This window comes from Scyliorhinus torazame, chromosome 10, assembly GCF_047496885.1.
Source record: "Scyliorhinus torazame isolate Kashiwa2021f chromosome 10, sScyTor2.1, whole genome shotgun sequence".
Taxonomy (NCBI): domain Eukaryota; kingdom Metazoa; phylum Chordata; class Chondrichthyes; order Carcharhiniformes; family Scyliorhinidae; genus Scyliorhinus; species Scyliorhinus torazame.
This window is the reverse complement of record NC_092716.1, coordinates 28052922-28073982: the sequence shown is the minus strand read 5'-3', so window position 1 is coordinate 28073982 and position 21061 is coordinate 28052922. Positions and strand designations below refer to the sequence as shown.

The window sequence follows — 21061 nt, the reverse complement described above, 5'->3', positions numbered from 1 at the left end:
CTTAGTGTTGGGTGGGGTTACTGGGTTACGGGGATAGGGTGGGGGTGGGGGCTTGGGTAGGGTGCTCTTTCCAAGAGCCGGTGCAGACTCGATGGTCCGAATGGCCTCCTTCTGCACTGTAAATTCTATGATTCTATGGACCGGAGGGAGCCCACGCAGACACGGGGAGAACGTGCAGACTCCACACAGACAGTCACCCAAGCCGGGAATTGAACCCCAGTCCCTGGCGCTGTGAAGCAACAGTGCTAACCACTGCGCTGACGCGGTTGAAGCAAAAAATAAACATTCACTTCTGCCATTGACAATATAAATGACAATTTATTTAAAATTTCTATGTTTGGTAACACTTAAAAATGATTACAAATACATTTGTTAAAAAAGGCAGAAGGTTTCCATTATTTCTCCATTTCTTGTCCCAAGATAACAATAAGGTATTCAAATTGTTCCATAGAAAGTAATCACACACCAGTAATAACAGAACGACAGGCTGAGGTAGCAGAGAGCCCAACACTAATCAGAATCCTACAGATAGTTCAGAGTAGACAAGTAGTGCAGGCACAAGGGTACATTGCTCCTTGTTATTTACATCTGTTAGTAAACCGTATTTAATCGGTTCTAGTTCTAATATTTTGCTAAAATATATTCAGAGAGTTCCATTTTTGCAACATGTTCATGAACATAGTATGAATTGCTTCAAATATTTGTAGTGAATTATTAAATAGTAGCCTTTTTAAACTGTTAATGTAATTAGAGTAGCCTGATATTTCTAAACTGTCCACTGCTTGAAGGCTGGAAATTTCTAATTAAAGTGGCTCATTTGATGGAACAATGACAATAGCATTGAATCAAGCCTTGGCATAGGACAGCTAAAAGGCACCGCCCACTCTTAAGTAGCACTTAGGGCAGAGTCAGCAACAATGTCAGAAGTATCAGAACACTTAACAGAGGAGCAAATAATAAAGTGAATTTGGTTAAATTCAATTATGGAGGTGATAAATGTATAGGTAAATAAACACACATCTATTGGTTAAGAATGTTCCTCTGAAAACAGATATTACTGATATTAGTGACTGCTGCACAGTCCCAACAGTAGGCATAATTATCCCCAAGTGTAAAAATAAAAGTTAAACAATGTTTGGAATGTATTATAACATGAAAAACTATGTTCTGTAGAAGGATCATTTCGATCCGAAACATAAACTCTCCACAGATGCTGCCAGACCTGCTGAGTTTACCCAGCATTTTCTGTTTTTATTTCAGATTCCCAGCATCTGCAGGATTTTGCTTTTGTTTGTTAGGAATGTATTGTCTTGGCCCACATTCTCTTCCGGAATTGTGCATTTCCCTGAAGTAAATTTGGGCCACAGTCGCTAGGAGAGAAGGAAGTGTTGGCTGGTGCTTGGGAGTGGAGTATTCCTGATTGACACACAGCCAGTGGAATGATTTGCAACCCTGGGGTGTAACCTTTCCCCACATTCTCAGATCACAGGAGCCTTCCTACTTTGCAAGATCTTTCATGCATTGCTCCTCCACTGCTGGAACCATTTACACTTCCTTTGGGACTACCTATTGTTTCATTATCTGTCACATCAGCACGTGGGGCAGCACGGTAGCCTTGTGGATAGCACAATTGCTTCACAGCTCCAGGGTCCCAGGTTCGATTCCAGCTTGGGTCACTGTCTGTGCGGAGTCTGCACATCCTCCCCGTGTGTGCGTGGGTTTCCTCCGGGTGCCACGGTTTCCTCCCACAGTCCAAAGATGTGCGGGTTAGGTGGATTGGCCATGATAAATTGCCCTTAGTGTCCAAAATTGCCCTTAGTGTTGGGTGGGGTTACTGGGTTATGGGGATAGGGTGGCGGTGTTGACCTTGGGTAGGGTGCTCTTTCCAAGAGCCGGTGCAGACTCGATGGGCCGAATGGCCTCCTTCTGCACTGTAAATTCTATGTAAATTCTATGATAATCACCATACCCCTTCACCTTCCACCACCAACCCTTTTGTCATTTAATCACTTGTGCCTCCACCCTATCACTTTCCCCACCACCCCCAATTTCCCTTGCATCTGTCTTTACTTATTAATTTCTAATATCATCCAGTTCTAATGAAAAGTTATCAATGTGTAATGCTGGGTGCGATTTAATGGCCTTGTCGCACCTAACTTGGTGATGCGACAAGGCTGTTGAATCTCGCGAGACGTCGCGATTTGGATCTCGCCCTCGCTGAGCGCCCTGATCTGTGAATGCACTTCATGCACTAGCGAGCTGAGTTCATCAGTGCAGGAAATGATGTTCGCGCAGCCTCGGTGGGTGTTCCTCGCAAGGCTAAATAAACCAGGCAAAGTGCCGTTTATCATAGAATCCCCACAGTGCAGAAGGAGGCCCATAGTATCTGCACCGACCCTTCGAACGAGCACTCTACCCATATCCATTCAGCCAACCACCTCTCCATATCCCCCTTAAACCCCTAACCTAACCTGCATATCCCTGGACACTAAAGGGAAATTTAGCACCTAACCCGCACATCTTTGGGCTGTGGGAGGAAACCGGTGCACCCGGATGAAGCCCACGCAGTCACGGAGAGAACGTGCAGACTCCGCACAGACAGTGATGCAAGGCCATAATTGAAGCTAGGTCACTGGTGCTGTGAGGCAGCAGCAGTGCTAACCACTGTGCCATCCCTTAAATAGAGGTGTTATTCTTGGCACTGCAGCTGCCGAGAAACACCCCGCTAAACCCACCTAAAACGGGACTGTTTCTGCTCCATTAAATCGCTCCTGCTATTTCTCTGTTCCTCTCTCCACAGATGCTGCCAGTGCTGCTGAGTGCGTTCCAACATTCTCTGTTTTTATTACAGATTTTAGTTGTGTTTTCGTTTAATCGAAGTCACACACAGACGGATGAGACTCAATGAGCCTCAACCTGGATCTTTCATTAATGTTCTAAGAGAGTGACCGGACAGAAACGTGTGCCCTCCGCCATTGCAAGTGTGGTGATGGGGAGATATTTACTCAGGTAGCAGGATGGCTGGTGCCCCACCCATATTTCTGCCTCTACGCCGATTAGGTCTGTGATGGAAGGGCTGAGGACAGCCTTCCTGCCTCATTACCAATTGGCAGCCAGAAATCGGCAATTAACTCCGACTTAAGGTCGTCTTCCAACCATCGCAGGTATTAACCCAGCAGTGGGCAGGGGTTCACCAGAGCATGAAAAGCAAACCCGCGCCAGGTTGCTTGCGGCTCCCAGGTAGGGTCTCTTGTTCAAAGTGCCTTGCTGAACAGAAGTGACGTGGAGCTCCTACTGGCTCTACAACCAGCAGCCTAGGCCCCCCAACATAGAATCCCTACAGTGCAGAAGGAAGTCCTTTGGCCCTTTGACTCTGCACTGACTCTCCGAAAGAGCACCCTACCTAGGCACAATCCCCTGTCTGATCCCCGTAATCCCACCTCACCGTTGGACACTAAGGGGCAAATCAGAATGGCCAATCCTCTTAACCTGCTCCTCTTTGGACTGTGGGGGAAACCCACGCAGTCATAGGGAGAATGCGCAAACTCCACACAGGCAGTCACGCACGGTTGGAATCGAACCCGGGTCCCTGGTGCTGTGAGGCAGCAGTGCTGACCACTGCGCCATCGTGCCACCTCCACAAGATTCTGCCCATCATGTACAAATGATACAGGGCTGCATTTTTAAGTGCACTGTGAACTTTGTCCACCGATATATTTAATTTCAATACCAAAGGAATAATTCGGCCTATCTTAAAAATTACTTTTTCTGCGTAAACACTTTTAACGAACAAGTACTGGCAAATTTAAAAAGCAAAGGCGTTAGGTAATTTTTAGAAGTATTTTCTAGCAGTAATTTCTGGGCAAGTTCAACTTAAATCTTCTGTTCAGCCTCTACAAGTAAGAAAATGTGTCGCTATCCAACTTATTCAAAGTACTACTTTACCACATGTTGAAACCATTAAATCCATCTTAAAGATCACCCATTTAAAGTGTGGTTGGGTTTTATTTGCGTGAGAATTTCAACAAATATTTGGAATTGGAAATACAGGAATTATTATTAAACATTATTGCCCACATTTTTGTTTGGAGGTACATCACTATGAGCTGTAGAAATTCATTTTATATTAACTTGAGGAAACATGGGAAAGTATTGAAAGCAAGATGTGCCATCAAATTTTCTTCATATTCCAGAATTTCCTTTCCAAATTTCTGCAGAATATTATGGGAAATAACCTAGCATGCAGACAGATAGAAAACTAATTTCAAACTAATGTAATGCTGCACTTATTAAAAATAGTTACAAAATAAATAAACTTAAGTAAATTATTTCAGCTTGTTGATCCTTTCTCCTTGTATAAATCTATCTGTCACCCAGAATCGCAGCATAATATTTGAAAATGGTGCACCATTGAAACATTAAATCGAATGTCTGCAAAGGTTTTAGTGATGGAGCATCTCAGCTCAGCTCAGCACCAAATTACGTTGCCACAAAGCGATGGATCATAGTTCCCACAACCGTGGCTGTGTGCAGGTTCCCCCACCGGTGGATGGAGAATTGGGGGGGGGGGGGCAGAATTTATTTTGCACTCCTGCGCACCTCATGGTGGTGCCTTCAGTTTTGCATTAACAAATAGGATAATTTCATGGTTCCTTCGGCCAGGGCCGATGTATGTCCCAGAGATCAAGAGGGAGTGTTTTGTTTTTAACAAGGGATTTACAGGGGAAAAAAGTTAGCACCTCTGTAAGGTAGTCATGGACACAGAGTGCTAAATCGAGAATAACACCACTTGAAATATGTTAGAAGGCTGTGCACAATAGGAAGTATTTGATGACACAAACATGGCAAAGGACTTTGTGTAACCAGATGTCTTAAACGTCTTTCCAAACACAGTTCAGTTTCATAATATACACAGTTTCATTTTTGTTTAGCCTCTAGAGCTTTCTGTTCAGCTTGAACCTTGCGCTGCCATTACAGCCAACAAATATGTCCATTGAATTCCACCACATATAACAGGGAGAGGTTTAAAAATTCCCAGCCAAGATACAATAGAGTCAGTTGACAGAAAAATGTCATTTTATCATGAAATGATGCACCCAGTTTCATAAATGTATTAAAAATAGCTAATGCGGGTTGTCAGTGTACATAGTTTTATATATATTTATGAAAACATATACAATGCCATAACACAAATCAAAGTGGTTGAACTGCTAGCCCCATCCACATTGGCCCGACACAGCACAATAAATTATATTTCATAGTATGATCAAAATTTGCACCTGCAAATATTAATTCTGGAAGCATCTTCCAGATCGCTCATGGTTTGCAGGCATGCGATGGAAGAACGAGAGAACTTAATTTTTTTTTCTGATAATTAAAAGAAAACTTAACTTGAGTGGTGAATGCAATGCATGAATCCATTTATCTAATATTGCTTATGTTTGTCACCTCATTATAAATGTGCATTTCCCTGGGGATTATTGATGTGACGGAAGATTTGGTTTTAAATTAAGGTTCCGTCTATCCCCCCCCTCACTCCCAACCTTCCAACCATAACTATAGTTTTGGTAACGCAGGTGAACTGGTAAGTACGTAAGGGCATCAGTTGCACATAATTCTTAGCAGGAAAGCTATGTGACAGCGTTGTGTGGTCTAACTAATTGAGCATTCTGCACTCAAAGGATAAGGAACAATTTTTTGACAAGCACGGAGGGTAATTAAATAAACTGGGAGTTGCGATAGCATTGTTGCGAAAGGGATGGTTTTGCCTAGAGAGCTCTGATGAAAGGTCACAGACCTAGGATGTTAACTCTTTGCATTCTCCACAGATGTAGCTACACCTGTGGGGTCTTTCCAGCATTTTTTTGTTTCGATTTCAGATTTCCAGCATCTGCAGCATTTTGCTTTTACTTGGGGCGGGATTCTTCGGTTCCCATAGCCGCGCGCCTCTCGGCGGTGCGCCATCCGCTGGCGGCGGGATTCGATCTTCCGGCCGCTTGTCAACGGGATTTCTCATTGTAACCACCCGGCGTTGCCCGGAGCCCCGCACGTGTGTGCGCTCTGCCGGCGGGAAAGGTGAATCACAACGACCGGAGAATTCCGGCCATGGCGTCACTTTGGATATGATTTGCCTTTTAATCAAGTTAATTTGTGGAATATTAGACAAGCAAAGGTGGAATATGGTCCTCAATTAGTCTGAGCCTGTATTCACGCGGGTGGCACAGCCACAAGACACTTACAAACTTGAAGGTAATGAGGCACCGCCTGAACGTCTGTGTTCTTTCTGTCCACCATAATTTATATAAAATATACAAATTCCTTCATCTTGTCTCATGTCATGTACCATGGTGTGATGTTACTGGTGTAATATGACCTTGTGGTTGACAAGCCCAAGAATGAGCCTGTGGACATCTGATGGGTTGGGACTGATGTAAGTACAGATTGCAAGGTTATAATTTCAGAGTTCAAAGAGCGAGGATGAAGCTTACATACATTAGAATCTAACAGTAACATGATACAATAACCTTGAACACAATTGGTTATTCAAACCATCTAGGCAATGCAAATAAAGCCTCCAAGTATCTTCCAAAGAAAAGTCACCATTGTTTTGCTGTGTAAATGGAAATAGCATTACAAAAAGTTTGGTAGATTAACCTGGATGTCCACCAATATTTACCAGCCTTTATACCCTGTCCAGCCAAATGAAAAGCTGCCATGAAGTCCCGAAGGCTTTCCCCTTAACTCTTCTCCAAAATTTATTTCACAAAATGTACACACATGGGGCGGGATTCTCTGTTCCGCCGCACCAGTTTTCTGGTGCGGCGCACCCCGCCGGCAGAGGGATTCTCCGTTGGGGGCTGGACTCTCCGCCCCGGCGGGCCACATTTCTTCCCGACCCGCCGGCGGAATTCTCCGTTACACCGGTCGGTCAATGGGGTTTCCCATTGCGGGGCAGCCCCACGCCGTCGGGAACCCCCCGGGAGCCGGCAAAACGGAGAATCCTGCCGGCGGAGAATCCCACCCGGGGCTTCCCATTGTCGGCAGCCCGATGCCGTCGGGAAATCCCCGGACGTGAGTGCCCTGCCGGCGTAACAGAGAATCCCAACAGCGGAGAATCCAGCCCCATGGTGTTTAGCCAATTTGCAGTGAAGAAAACAAACGTAAGAGAGTCACAAACCCAAATACAACTGATTGCACTGAAATATATATCAGACTAAGAGTAAATATTTAACTATATTAATATTGAGCAATTTAACTTATAGGCTTACCAGCACCGCTGTAAATAACTATATTTCTGCCTTTAATCAAAATATTACATTTATTATGTACAAAAGTGATAGGAATGTTCAAACCAGAGTCCATTACTTTTGACAGATGAGATGCAAGATATGTAGTCTGAGAATGTTGTTTAATTTTTCCTGTGATGAAGATGTTCACGACTGTCAAATGTGCACAGTTCCTGCTAATATTTCTTGTGCTCATGCTTCCTGCTCTGGGAAATCAGTCTGGCAAACCCAGAAGAGTTCTCTCACAGTTAATCCCTCATTCATGCCACGGCGAATATTCTGAAAGCTTTCCCGTCAGGAGGATTTTTTATACTGGAAAAGAACACAAATGACAGAGACGATCAACGTGAAGCGATAGCATCTTGTGTACTGTCTCTATGGATCTGACACAGCATCTCAGTAACATCACTGTGAACAAGGAGCAAAGTCCCGCTCCTCCACTTAAAGGGAGTTTTCAATCTAATTCCGGAGGAGTTCTGGAGGTGCAGGCACAAAGTCCAAAATAATTTTTTCCCATTGACTTCACACCGCCTCTGCTGCCTCACGGTGCCGAGGACCCGGGTTCGATCCCAGCCCCAGGTTACCGTCTAGCCAGAGTAGATAAGGAGAAATTGATCCCATTGGCGGAAGGGTCGAGAACAGTGGGACACGGATCTAATGTGATTGACAAAAGAACCAAAGACGACATGCAGAAAAAATGCAACAAATGGTTAGGATCTGGAATGCACAGCATGAGTGTGTGGTGGAACTCGATTCAAGTGTGGCTTTTAAAAGGGAATTGGATAATTAACTCAAGACACAAAACAAAACGTAGGTCAACAGGGGAAAGGTGAGGGAGTGGGACAAGGCAAGTTGCCCTTTTTTAAAAATTCATTTCTGGACGGGGATGTCGCTGGTTAGGCCAGCATTTATTGCCCATCCCTAGTTGCTCTTCAGGTGGTAGTGAGCTACCTTCTTGAACCGCTACAGTCCTTGAGGTGTCGGTACACCCACAGTGCAGTTAGGGAGGGAGTTCCAGGATGCTGCCCCAGCGACAGTATCTGCTGCACCTGTGCTTCTAGATGGTAATGGTCGTGGGTTTGGAAGATGTTGTCTAAGGAACCTTGGTGAGTTACTGCAGTGCATCTTGCAGGTGGTACACACGGCTGCCACTGTTCGTCAATGGTGGAGGGTTTGAATGATTGTGGAAGGGAGAGCAATCAAGCAGATTGCTTTGTCTTGGATGGTGTTGAGCTTCTTCAGTGTTGTTGGAGCTGCACTCATCCAGGCAAGCGGAGAGTATCCCATTACACTCCTGCCTTGTGCCTTGTAGTTGGTGGACGGGCTTTGGGTGGTCAGGTGGTGAGTTACTCACCGTAGGATTCCCAGCCTTTGACCTGCCCTGGTAGCCACAGTATCAATATGGCTAGTCCAGTTCAGTTTTTGATCAATGGTAACCCCCAGGATGTTGACTGCAAGGAGCTAGCACTGACATGACTGGCCAAATGGTCTCCTTCTGAGCTGAAATCATTGTGTGTAAAGATTATTTCTCCTTAAATATTTCTTCTCATCTCAACCTGCTCCAGATGAGAAATTTAAACAGCCATCCACCATCATCTCAAACAACCATACTTGTAACAAGATGTAACGGGCAATTTTTCTTCTTCATTTCTGAAGGTTACCTCTCTGACTGAATTCCATTTTTGGAGGCTGTTGCGTATCGGCTCTTCTTCTCGACTGGTTTCACGTCTACAAGACCCCCAATGTGGTTCTTAATCACACCGGCATGTACTGCTGTTCGACAGATACTCGATCTCTAGAAGGCGAAGCAGAAAAATGATTTGAATCCTTCAGCGCTTTGTGCAGCACAAACCTTGGCAACACTTGCAGTTAGAAATTCTATCTATATATGGCAAAGATGAAACAAGCTTTCATGTTAGAGCATACTCTCGGGGAGGAAATGTTCCTGGTGTCATTTGCCCCTGATACATCTCTTTCATTAATAAGTGAGTGATAAAGACTTTTATCAGTTTTAGTATAAAATTGATGGTAACCTCATTTCCGGCAGCCAGTTCTCTTTTTTCTGAGGTACCTTTCTGCCATTTATCCCCTCAACTCAGTTTACAGCCTAGATTGAGCAGTTGGGGTGGTGCTAGAAAATTAGAAGGAAATGCCACTATTATCCTTCGGAGACTTGGTTAGTAGAATGAGGGGGAGTAAAGAAAAGTGAGGTGTCCTCATTCTAAATCAAAAAGGTTATTTGACAAAAAGATTCAGGTCGACATTACGTCATTTGGTTTCCTTTGCCGTTGAGATTTTTAAAAATTTAGAGCACCCAATTATTTTTTTCCAATTAAGGGGTAATTTAGCGTGGCCGATCCACCTAACCTACACATCTTCAGCCACTGGGAGGGAATCGCAGCACCTGGAGGAAACCCACGCAGACAAACAGACAGTCACACTGTGAAGCAGCAATGCTAACCACTATGCCACCCTGGCTCAAATCAATCTAAGCCATCCCCCCTAGACTGCTCTTTGCTCTTCGGACCTTTGCAATGATTCTCACAATAATCTTTATTGTCACAAGTAGGCTTACATTAACACTGCAATGAAGTTACTGTGAAAAGCCCCTAGTTGCCACATCCTGGCGCCTGTTCGGGTACATCGAGGGAGAATTCAGAATGTCGAAGTCACCTAACGAGCACCTCTTTCGGGACGTGTGGGAGTAAACCGGAGCACCCGGAGGAAACCCACGCAGTCACATGGAGAACATGCAGACTCCATACAGGCAGTGACCCAGCCGGGAATCGAACCTGGGACGCTGGCGCTGTGAAGCAACAGTGCTAACCACTAAGCTACCGTGCTGCCTTACCGCTAGTGCAAATGGCATAATTCCCTCTCAAAAATGGGTTTTACATCCCAACTGACACATGGCAGCATATGTGTACCATGCAGTGTCAAAAACCACAAGAGCTAGCTAATGGGCAAGTCAACTATTTCAGAGCTCAAACCCGCAGCAGGGAGCTCTTTAAAACTACCTGGTTGCCAGCTCAATTCGTTTGTTTAAGCCTCCACTTGTGTGTATTAGTATAATTGTTATACATCTGCAGTCCTTCTGCTGTGTACAGCGAACAGTGTGAGTCCAGCTGAAGCTGACTAAGGTTGCTATTAATATACACTCTAACCCATTTGTATTATGGCTTCCATATGATTCTTCCCAAAAAGGAAGCACAATTGCATTTAATTTGCTAAAAGGTGCTTGCTGTGCACATAACAGCTCGCTGATCACACAAGGCAGAAGAAACAAATCACTCGCTACTTTAGAGCAGCAAAATTTTGAGCTTGGAAATTAGAAATTTCAAAACTTAATTTTGTACAAAATCCACAACTAAAAGCTAATCCTGATTCCATTGGTTAATCCACAATAAACTGGGAATCCAGACTTGATGCCATAAAATGTCTAAACCTGTTCCTCACACTTCAGTTAATTAACCCACCAATAACTGGTAAGCCTATACTCTGACATGGGCCAAGTGTTGTTGCGTCGCAGCGTGGCCGATGAAAGCCAGGAGACCCCGCTCCCAGGATCTACCTTGCTCACCACGAGGTCCAACGCAATCTCGTGAGACGTTGCGATGTAAATCCTGCCCAGAAAGGGCGGGGTCACTTTTTGGCAAATCTGCTCATTCGAGCGAGACAGCTAGTCTGACTCTAATGTGCAGATTCCTGAAGTACCTGAGGCTTGTGAGATTCAACCCCTTTGCCTCGGGAGACCTCAGGCAAACGCCGTTCAGCACTGGTCCCCAAAAGCGGGGACCAGACGGAACGGCACTTGTGGGGGTCTCCCAGGGAACTGGAGGCCCCCAGCTGCAGGCCCTTTGGGCAGGGTTGTGCCCTGGCACTGCTGGTGCCATCTGGGTAACCTGGCCGGTGCCCATGTGGCACTGCCAGATGGCATGGCAGTAGATGTCAAGCTGGCATTTTCTGTGTTTGTGTGATTGGGTTCGGGTTGACTGGTATGGGTGTGTGGGGGATGGGGGGGGGATGGGGGGGGGACCTCCCATAGTGTATTCGTGCTGGATGACCTTTGAAGGATGGGTGAGCAGTAACATAGCTGAGGTGCTTAAAGAGGCTTTTCAGAGCTCAGGGCCAAAGTAGCTGAATGAAACAGCTAAACAGAAGAAAGAACTGGCAGCCATTTATCCGCTCACCTCGGTGAGTTTCCCATGACAGAGGCGTCTCGCCACTGACCACAGGTAGAATCTTCCAGTCCCACCAGAGTCTGTAGGCTTTTGCATAGCTCGTCCTCTCCGTTGCCAGGGAACCCACCACAGGGGTGGAGGGAGGACAACTTGGGCGGGAATGGAAGACCCCGCTGGCAAGAGGGGATGGAAAATCCCACCCAGTGGAGTATTTCCCACGGTAGGGCTTTTAACTTTATTAAAGGCGCTACATAAATGTAAGGGATTGTTGTTCTTGTATTGGTTAGAGAAGGTTGCAACTTTAAGGACAAGTCTGGCTGCGAAGCAATTTGTATAAAAGAGAACAAAGATTTTCAATTTGGAATGTCGGGAAATGGTGAACCGATCGACAATGCCAGCACTGATACGGGACTCAGACTTGCTATGTGAAAGGATGTGAAGGACAGAATGTGGATGAGCTGTAGTTTACATGAGGTGAAGTTTAAGATGCTGACAATGAGAACATTAACGCAGTCAAGTTGGGAGATGATAAAGGCATGGATCAGATCTTAGGAAGCTGTGAGAATGAGATCTGGTTTGGGGGTGCACCATGTTGCATTTAAGGAATAAACAGTTTTTGGGATTCCCAACAGTGGTTGGGATGTGAGGTTCGAAATTCAACTCTGGGTCAAACTGAGGATGTGCATTATCTGGTTCAACCAGGGTAAACAGCTGGGGTTTTAAACCCCCAGGAAGTAGACAGGCAGGTAGGGAGACATACATTTGGCCATCCCTGTTACCTGCCTACCCCGATTGAGATTTTCCTAATTCCAGGCGTCCGGCAGTTTGCTGCTGTTGGGCCATTAAATGGCCAATTAATGGGCTCCTTCAATCACTGCTGGTATTTTGTTGCAGGCTGGGGGCTGTCCATCTTGCTAGGGCACCTTGTGCACAATGCAGACAGCCTCCTCATGTTATTACCTATGCCCACCTGTTCCTCAACTTGTCCTCCCAGTCTCAGCCCCTTCATCTCATCCCCTCTTGCCGTGACCTACCATAGAAGCATAGAATCCGTACAGTGCAGGAGGCCATTCGGCCAACCAATTCTGCACTGACCCTCTGAAAGAGCACCCGATCTAGGCCCATTCCCCAGCCCTATTCCTGTAACGCCACTTAACCTGCACAAGACACTAAGGGGCAATTTAGCCTGGCCAATCCACCTAACCTGCACATCCTTGGACTGTGGGAGGAAACCGGAGCACCCAGAGGAAACCCACGCACACACGGGGAGAACGTGCAAACGCCACATAGACAGTCACCCAAGGCCGGAATTGAACTCGAGTCCCTGCCGCTATGAGGTAGCAGTGCTAACTAATGTGCCACCATGCTGGCCTCAGTGATTTCCCTCCACCCCCTCCCGCTCGCCTTGTTATCCGACTCCAGCGATGATCATTGTTGAGGATTACCTGCAGTCCTAGCAGTGGCTGCCACTCCCAATGGCGCTGCTGGGTCTATAAAGCTGGCTTGGCAGCTCTCAGATGCAGGGCTTCCTTCCAGATAGGGGCAGAAGTCTCGCCCTGATCTGACTAAAGGCCCGATGGCCATAGAAACAGCCATGTGGGTCACTGCCTCTGCATAAATCTCCACCCGACATCTGCGAAAGGCGCAGAATCAGTGTCAATATGCAGAGATTTGAAAGAGCAAAACTTTCTTGCAAGGGTCATTGCTTTTCCCTGACTTGACATGTTCCCAGCAGTCAAATGACACAGAAGTTATCATGAGTCTGGTAAGTGATGGAAGTAGAGCTGGCTCCATATGGTGACATTTTATAGTTAGAAACTGACTTAATGCCAACTCAACAAAAGGTAACATGTAAGTGGGGAAATATAAATGGCCAGGAGTAGAATCTTGGGGTACACCTAATATGATTATTGAAGGGCAGGTTAAAAACACAGATGCCTTCAAACACCCTGTCCAAATTCAAGCCTTCACAAAGAAATCCAAAACGCTGCACTTTAATTGTAATGTCACACTTCCTATTATTACTAACACTTGGCAATGGGAAGCATTTCTTTACTCCGAGATTCATATGATCCAAAGTAACTGGGTATAGGAAAATCTCTGTTAGCCGGCGTGCTCCGAGAATGGAAAGCGGCAGTTAATCAAATATGCCGGTTAAAGCATAAAGGGAGTTCCACGTTTTCATCCTATGCGAAATCTCCGGGATAATTGTGCAGGTATTGAGGTCTCCCGTGCGCTGTGGGAGTATGTGAATGGAGTGAGGAGTGCCGAGGGGAGATGGTGCTCACAGAGCAGTGAGAGGCAAAAATCAGTGCGAGGACAGGCCGTCAATAACCATTACTGGTGAGTGTGGCATCACCAATCAAAAAACAGACCTGACAGACCCCACCCCAGAATATCGGTTCAGAGAGAGAGAATTTGGGTTGGCAGAGTGTCGGACCACAGAACTTTTAGTGTACTAATTTCGCAGATTTACTTATAGGATAGTGAACACTATAGAACGAACAGTCAAGTTTCCTAACTGTCGAATAATAAAGCAACCATAGCCTTCGGTCAGCATGACACAGGCCTGCTTGTACTGCAGTAAAAGAACTGGGCGTAACCTTAAAACATGTTATTACATTCAGATTAGCCAACATTAACGTCTCATTGTTCTTTTTCTATCTTGGACACTGGTGGAGAAGCTGTACTCCATAGCTGGCAGTGCTCTATCTGTCAGCCTCGATTTACTGACACTGTGTATAACAAAGCTCTCTGGAGATGTGCAGGAATGCGTTTACTTTAGTCATAGTCACACAGTGTTTCCATACATAAGCAGAACCTGGTTTATTGAAGAGTCACAAGGATTTATCACATCCAGGGCCTTTCTATAAGAATTATATAAAGTTGGTATAAGATAATGGATTGCTCTTTAACTCAAACTCTTGGCTTAAGTATTTTGCAAAAGGAACAACCCTATTTAGATTTTAATTTCCAACGGCGCTGCTGCCTTCGACTGGGATTATTAAAATTGTTTACTTTAATTTTTTCAGTAGATGCTTTTAGAGAGCAAAGAATGGGGTACTCTAAAGAATTCAAGTATGATTACTTTATTATTCATTTATAGCCACTGAAGTTGACGAAGTTAATGTGTGTGCTCATTCTGAGACCCAGAGAGAAATATAGTTCAACAGATAAAATAGAGCCTTACCCGGGTTGTGAACAGCAGCCACACAAGTGAGTTAGTAACAACAAAATGCATAAAGTTCTCTTCCAAAAGCTTGCGCTTGGAATTTTCCCAATTCACCCAAGATCATCAAGATTGTAGGTAAACATATCAACTGGCAATCTAAAGGTTCAAGCCTGCTAAACATGCCCAACCAATGGACAGCAATTAGCAAATTCTCAGGTTACTTTGCCAAAACAGTGGAATATAAGCCAAGGAGATCCACGAGCAAACATACAATGCTCTTGCCAGACCACACTTCGAGCACGTCCTGGTCACCGTGACACAAGGAAGTCATTGAAGCACTGACGACAGCAGAGGGGACAGCCACAAGGTCTGATGTGGTGAATCTGAGTTATGAAGGAAGACTGGGGATACTTTAACTTTTTCAATCCTGAAGGGAGTTATGTAAGAGATTACCTTAAAGAAGCACGTAAAATTATGAATGGAATAGTTACTAATAAATCTAATAAGGAATCTAGAAGGAACATCTTTTCCCAGAGGGAAATGTGGAATTTGCTACTGCGTGGAGTTATTGAGGCAAATCGCATAGATGCATTAGGGAAAGCTAAATAGATTTATGAAGGACATGGGACTAGAAAATGATTCTGATAAGGTGGTAGGAAGCAGGGTGGAGAGGCTCGTGTGGTCCATGAACAGTAGCATAAAGCAGCTGGGCAGAATGGCCTGTTTGTCTGCTGTCATTTCTATGTAACTCTAAATATTAAAAGCAAATCTGGAATTTAAATTAGGACAAGGATACACAGGTTCAAACTGAAAAAAATGGAAATGTTTTTACGCGCAGAGAATGGTGGAGAGAATAACTCTCCTGATGCGGCAGTAAAAATCCCTGGGAACATTTGGATGCTACAAGGATCCTTCAGATCTCTCAAGAAGGATGAATTCAAATAGCCACCCATAAGTGCAGTATGATCTTGTAATCAACACGAAGCTGAGTGAGATGATGATTTTGTTTATCCCGCAGATTTACGTCAAAAAGGTGTCTCTAGGAATAACTAGTTACCGGCATAAACATTATTTTTTTTTGCCCATTTATATATACACCATGCACCAATGGGCAATCGTGAAGATTGGTGTACTGCAATAACTCACCAAAGTAGGAAAACCTGTCCACTAACAGCCCTGTATCTCTATTCCAATTCTCTTCCGACACGTAGTGATGCACTAAGGCAGACTTCTGTCGGGTTTCGTAGCTACTAATTCCCGAAACAGGTCACTAGTCTGTTGCAATGGGCTTAAAGCTTGAGGGATAGCTTAAAATCTAAATCAAGCGTGGCTGACCAGGGGTCTCTCTCGCTCTTACCGCCAGACATTGGCCTGCTTGGAAGGATTTTTGCAGGTTGACACACTCAACCTGTTTGGCCGCTTTATGAATGGACCTTCCTTGACCACCAGATCCACGGGTGGGACTCAAACCCAGTGCTTCTGATTCAGAGGCAGGGATATTGCCCACTGCGCCAAGACCTCCTTGTACCTCTATTGGGAAGAAACCATTACACTGCCAAATGTGGGTACTTTATGTTTGCCGACACACTGCGCAACAAGATGTGCTGAAATTCATCTCTAATGGATGGATAAAACTTCACAAGATATTTACAGGTAAGCTAATGTTTAAAGCATAAGCCAGAAAAAGCTCATCGGAAGAACCACAGAAGTTGCTTAGTTCGGCCAATTAGATTCTAAATGCAATCTAGTGAATCAGGTTAATGCAGTTAATGTCCTTGTTAATCAAGCATTATTATTTGAGCACTATTTCTTGTCACAAGACAAACTCAATGATTGGCAGGTACAGACATTGACTCATCTCTCTCCCACTCATACACCCTAGCCCTAATTAATTCTTCATTATTATTTTATTCTCTCTCCTTTATAGCAGTGCTTATCTTGCCTTAGTCTGTTTATGCGAAACGTCCATTGCTTTTCCCCATTCCTTCTTTTCCCTTCCAGTTACATTAATTTGCTTTCAGCCTGATGGTCAGACAATATACCCTTCCTCGCCCTTTGAGCTCGCAGCTGTGCCATCTGACACTGCTCGTGATTTTTCTTGGCAAACCACCACTATTCAAAGTGCGTCCTACACACGGTGAATCAGTTCTTTCATCTCCTTCCATATCAGTAATGCATTCTGACACATAATTAGGCAAGTCCTGTAAAAGCTGTTCATTAGGTGGAACACAATGGATTAACTCTGGGAACGTCTGCAGTTGTGTGTCTACAGTTAAGACCCATGCCATCCGATTGTCCCTCTTAAAGGAAAATTGACCCTGCTGACATCAGAATGTGCGACCATTCATATGAATTCCCCATTCAGCCAATTACTTTGTTAATGTTCCTGGTTGTTTCACATGTAGTCAATACTATGGAACAGAGACTAAAACGATAGACATCACTTTTAAACTAAAATGGACTATGTGCTACAACTTGAATTCTAGGTTTCAACTTGATTGATTCTAAATCATAGAAGAAACCATTAAAATTGCTCACTAGGCTAAGTTAATGAGTCTCAAATATAGGCCGGAATTCTCCGGTCGAAGGGATTCTGTGGTCTCGCCAGCAGCTCACCCCCGCCCGTGGGATTCCTGGCGGCGTGGGGTGCCTTCAATGGGAATTCCCATTGACAAACAGCGGGAGTATAGGATCCTGCCACGAGCAAACGGCGCGGCCAAATTTTCCGTCCTCGCTAGCAGCGGAAGCGGGGCGGACTCGCAATGGAGAATCCAGCCCTATAAAATCTGGCGAATCAACTATTACCATTAATGTTGCAAAAAGGAATTGTTAAAAAAATCTGCTGATTATAGAAATTGGTATAGAAGTTCATTCAACAATTATTAAATCAAAGCACATTAGCATTCCTGCCCAAATAAATACTCGTTAAATTCTGAATTTGGCTTGTCTGTTTCCACTCTGAATGACTTTAATTGTAATCGTCCTATTCTTTAACAAGCCTTTTCTGGTTTTGTTCCTCCGACAGCCTAACACTGCAATTCCTACAAGGGATATTTAGCACAGACACTTTACATTATGTGGAGGAGAGCATTTATTGGTTTGGATTATATGCATTGTACCAATCCCCCAGTAGTAGTTATCTAGTCTGTTGTGGATGTAGCGATTGATGAAGAAAAATGGTGCATGGCTTTGGTGTTCTTTTATTCAAAGATGGCACTCACAGCAAAATAGGCACAGAGGGAGTTGGAAAACAGAACACCATCTGCTGGAATGAACCAGCAGCAAAACCACAATTGGTCAGGGGCTGGTTTAGCACAGGGCTAAATCGCTGGCTTTGAAAGCAGACCAAGGCAGGCCAGCAGCACGGTTCAATTCCCGTACCAGCCTCCCTGAACAGGCGCCGGAATGTGGCGACTAGGGGCTTTTCACAGTAACTTCATTTGAAGCCTACTTGTGACAATAAGCGATTTTCATTTCATTTCATTTCCTCACACAGAAAACAGAACTGAGAAAGAGATTAACTCCCAGGACGCTTTAAACATTCTATGGAGAGTAAAGTAACCGCAACAGAAATTTCCTGAGCTGGCTTTCCCTCTTCTTGTTGCTGTTCTCCAGCTTTTGGAAACACTGCTATGACGTTAGTGGAAGTACAGCGCAAAATGAGAAGCGGAATACTCGATGAACTTTCCACGGAGGCCAACAAATTTTCTTTGTTCGTGGGATTTTACATTGGATTCGAGTCAGGCATTGTGAACACGAGCTGCTCAGCCTATCCCACAAAGTGGGTATCTTGGCTTAGAGTTCCCATAGCTACTGCTTGATCCAAACACTTACATTTTCTAGCAGGAGCGAGTGTAACAACTACGCAAAGTAAAATACACTTACGTCAGAATAGATTTTGTTGCCGATGACCCGTGCCCAGAATGGGAACTCCTCCAAACAGTTTGGTGGGCAGTTAATTCTAAGGATCAAATAAATTAGTCTATAACTTGGGAAATGCACAAAAAAAACATTATCAATGTTACTTATAGGTTAACTAATACGAGCTTGCAACTACAAACATAACAGGTGGCATAAAAATTCTTCATTTTAAATCTCAAATCCAGTTTTTACCAAGTGCTCAATTGGAGTTGAACGGTGACGCAAAAGAAACAACAGCAAGTGGAAACAAGGTTGAGATAAAGTATTGTAGACTAAGGAGTTGTAAAAGGGTTCATGCTTGTTTAACTTTGTATTACAGTTAAACTTCAGTTTACTCTTGTGGCTTAGCTCCCAGAATTGCATTGTTCACAGTAACATTGGTAAAACGAAGTATAACTCGATGAGTGATACCACTTCCACAACAACTTGCATTAATCTGGCACTCCAGGGTGCTTGATTAATGGAAGTGCGTAAGGAAAATGGATGCCTAGCTTTTAAGGGAAAGGTTAGTCAAGGTGAGAAAAAGTTTGATAAAATAGTTAAGTTTTGGAAAGTCTTTTAAAAAGGGACAAATGGAGTGAGCAGGGATCCAGGGAAGGAGCTCCGAAGGTTAAGGTTGCGAAGCACCATCACCAATTATGGGACAAAGGGATGGAGACACATACACAAAAAATGAGTCAATGGAAGAGTGTAGGAGGGGCTGATTTTACATGATCAAAAGGTTGTAGAGATATGTTAGGGTAAGGCCATGGAGAGATTTGAAGAGTGAGATGAGATGTTTTGACATATCGGAGGACAAGAATTCAATGTAGGTCAGTAAAAAAAAGTGTGAAGAATGAGTTAAGATGAATACAAGACAAGATAGGCCCACACAGTTGCATATAGGCCAAGGTGGAGCTAATGGGCAGTGAAAGGAGTAAGCAAATATCGAGGTGAACAAAGCTTAGCGAACTATTTCAACAGTGACAGGGTTTAGGTAGATGTTTAAGTGGAAAATGTTGGAAATAGTCAATAGTGGTGATTGGTTGTACATGGGTTTTAATGCTCAGAAATGACTGGAGATAGAAGCATTGGGAAAAGAGAATTGATGGTGGGGGTTTTGATCTTCCTGATGATCGGTTGTATGAAGTGCCTTGTGACAGGTAATCTGATAGCCTGAAGGATGTTGTGATGTTGAGAGCGGTGGTAGAGAAGTATATGAAGCATGTTAGAGAAGGCTACCAGCAGCATTCATATGGGAGCTGACCCTTTAATTTTATGTAAATGATGAATATGGAAAAACAAGGATCGTTCCTGACAGTGTGCGTTGTAGAAGGGGGGTAGGTGACAACAGAAGCCATTGATGGTGATCCACTGGATCGACAGAAGTGGAAGTGCATAGGTGGCACGGTAGCACAGTGGTTAGCACTGTTGCTTCACAGCACCAGGGTCCCAGGTTCGATTCCCGGCTTGGGTCACTGTCTGTGCGGAGTCTGCGCATTCTCCCCGGGTCTGCGCGGGTTTCATCTGGGTACTCCGGTTTCCTCCCACAAGTCCCAAAAGACGTGCTTGTATGGAGAATTGGACAGTCTGAATTCTCCCTCTGTGCACCTGAACAGGCGTCGGAATGTGGCAACTAGGGGCTTTTCACAGTAACTTCATTGCAGTGTTAATGTAAGCCTACTTACGACACTAATAAAGATTATTATTAAAGAATAGACTCACAGAGCTGAAAGATGTAATGGAGAAAGGTGATATTCTGAACTTTGAGAAATACTACACACAAAATGATAAAGGACATAAATAGATTCTGTATGAAGATGGGGACAGATAACATATTCAAAGCAGCTGGCTGATGCTGGGAAAAGAATTATCCGCAACCTGAGTGTTTTGATTCGATTCCGCCCTTTAAGGGGTGAGGACCCATCCCCAAGAGCTGTCAGCCAATCAAATGGCCAGTAACTGTTCAGTCCCAGCAGCGTCATTGGGAGCAGTGACCACAGCTGGGACTACAACAGGCCTGGATCATTCACAATGCAGGGTGCGTCCGGGTGAAGGAAAGTTTGGTTAGGTTCACTGGGGTCAATTAAGTGAGGGGGTGCTGGGCTCATGAGGACAGGGAGGGGAGTTGGGGGTTCTACTCAGTGGACAACAGCATGCTTGATCAGGAGAGTCCCTCTCCCCACCTGCAAGGAGTTGCCAGGGTATATCTGGCAGTCTTGTAGCCACCTAAATTGGCCAACTCCCGATTTAAAATGGCAAACGGCAAAGGCTGATGGGAAAGTCAGCCACCATAGACAGAAACCAGCAGGTGCAGGTTTGCTGTGTATTTAACGCTGCAAAAGGCCAGACAACATCGATACCAGCGACCATCAGCATAACAATGTAGCAGCCATCTACATACTGATGAGCAATCCCCGGGAACAATAAGTAACATTTGGAACACACAAAGCAAAGCCAGACTCCTCGGTGCCAGCAGGAGCCAACACAAAGGAGATGAATGAACACCTCAAGACCGCCCA

At 44.6% G+C, this 21061-nt stretch overlaps 1 protein-coding gene across 1 annotated transcript in view; it reads right to left on the bottom strand.

The window, feature by feature from the left end:
• Positions 1-298: 298 nt before the first annotated feature.
• LOC140430428 (cysteine-rich secretory protein LCCL domain-containing 2-like) overlaps positions 299-21061 on the bottom strand; it is a 69277-nt gene continuing 48514 nt past the window's right edge. The window contains exons 13-15 of the mRNA XM_072517899.1: positions 18525-18600; positions 8948-9081; positions 299-7598 (exon numbers count right to left, since the gene is read on the bottom strand). Coding sequence (XP_072374000.1) covers positions 7547-7598; positions 8948-9081; positions 18525-18600 — 262 coding nt within the window. The 3' untranslated portion in view covers positions 299-7546. The remainder of the gene's footprint in view (positions 7599-8947; positions 9082-18524; positions 18601-21061) is intronic.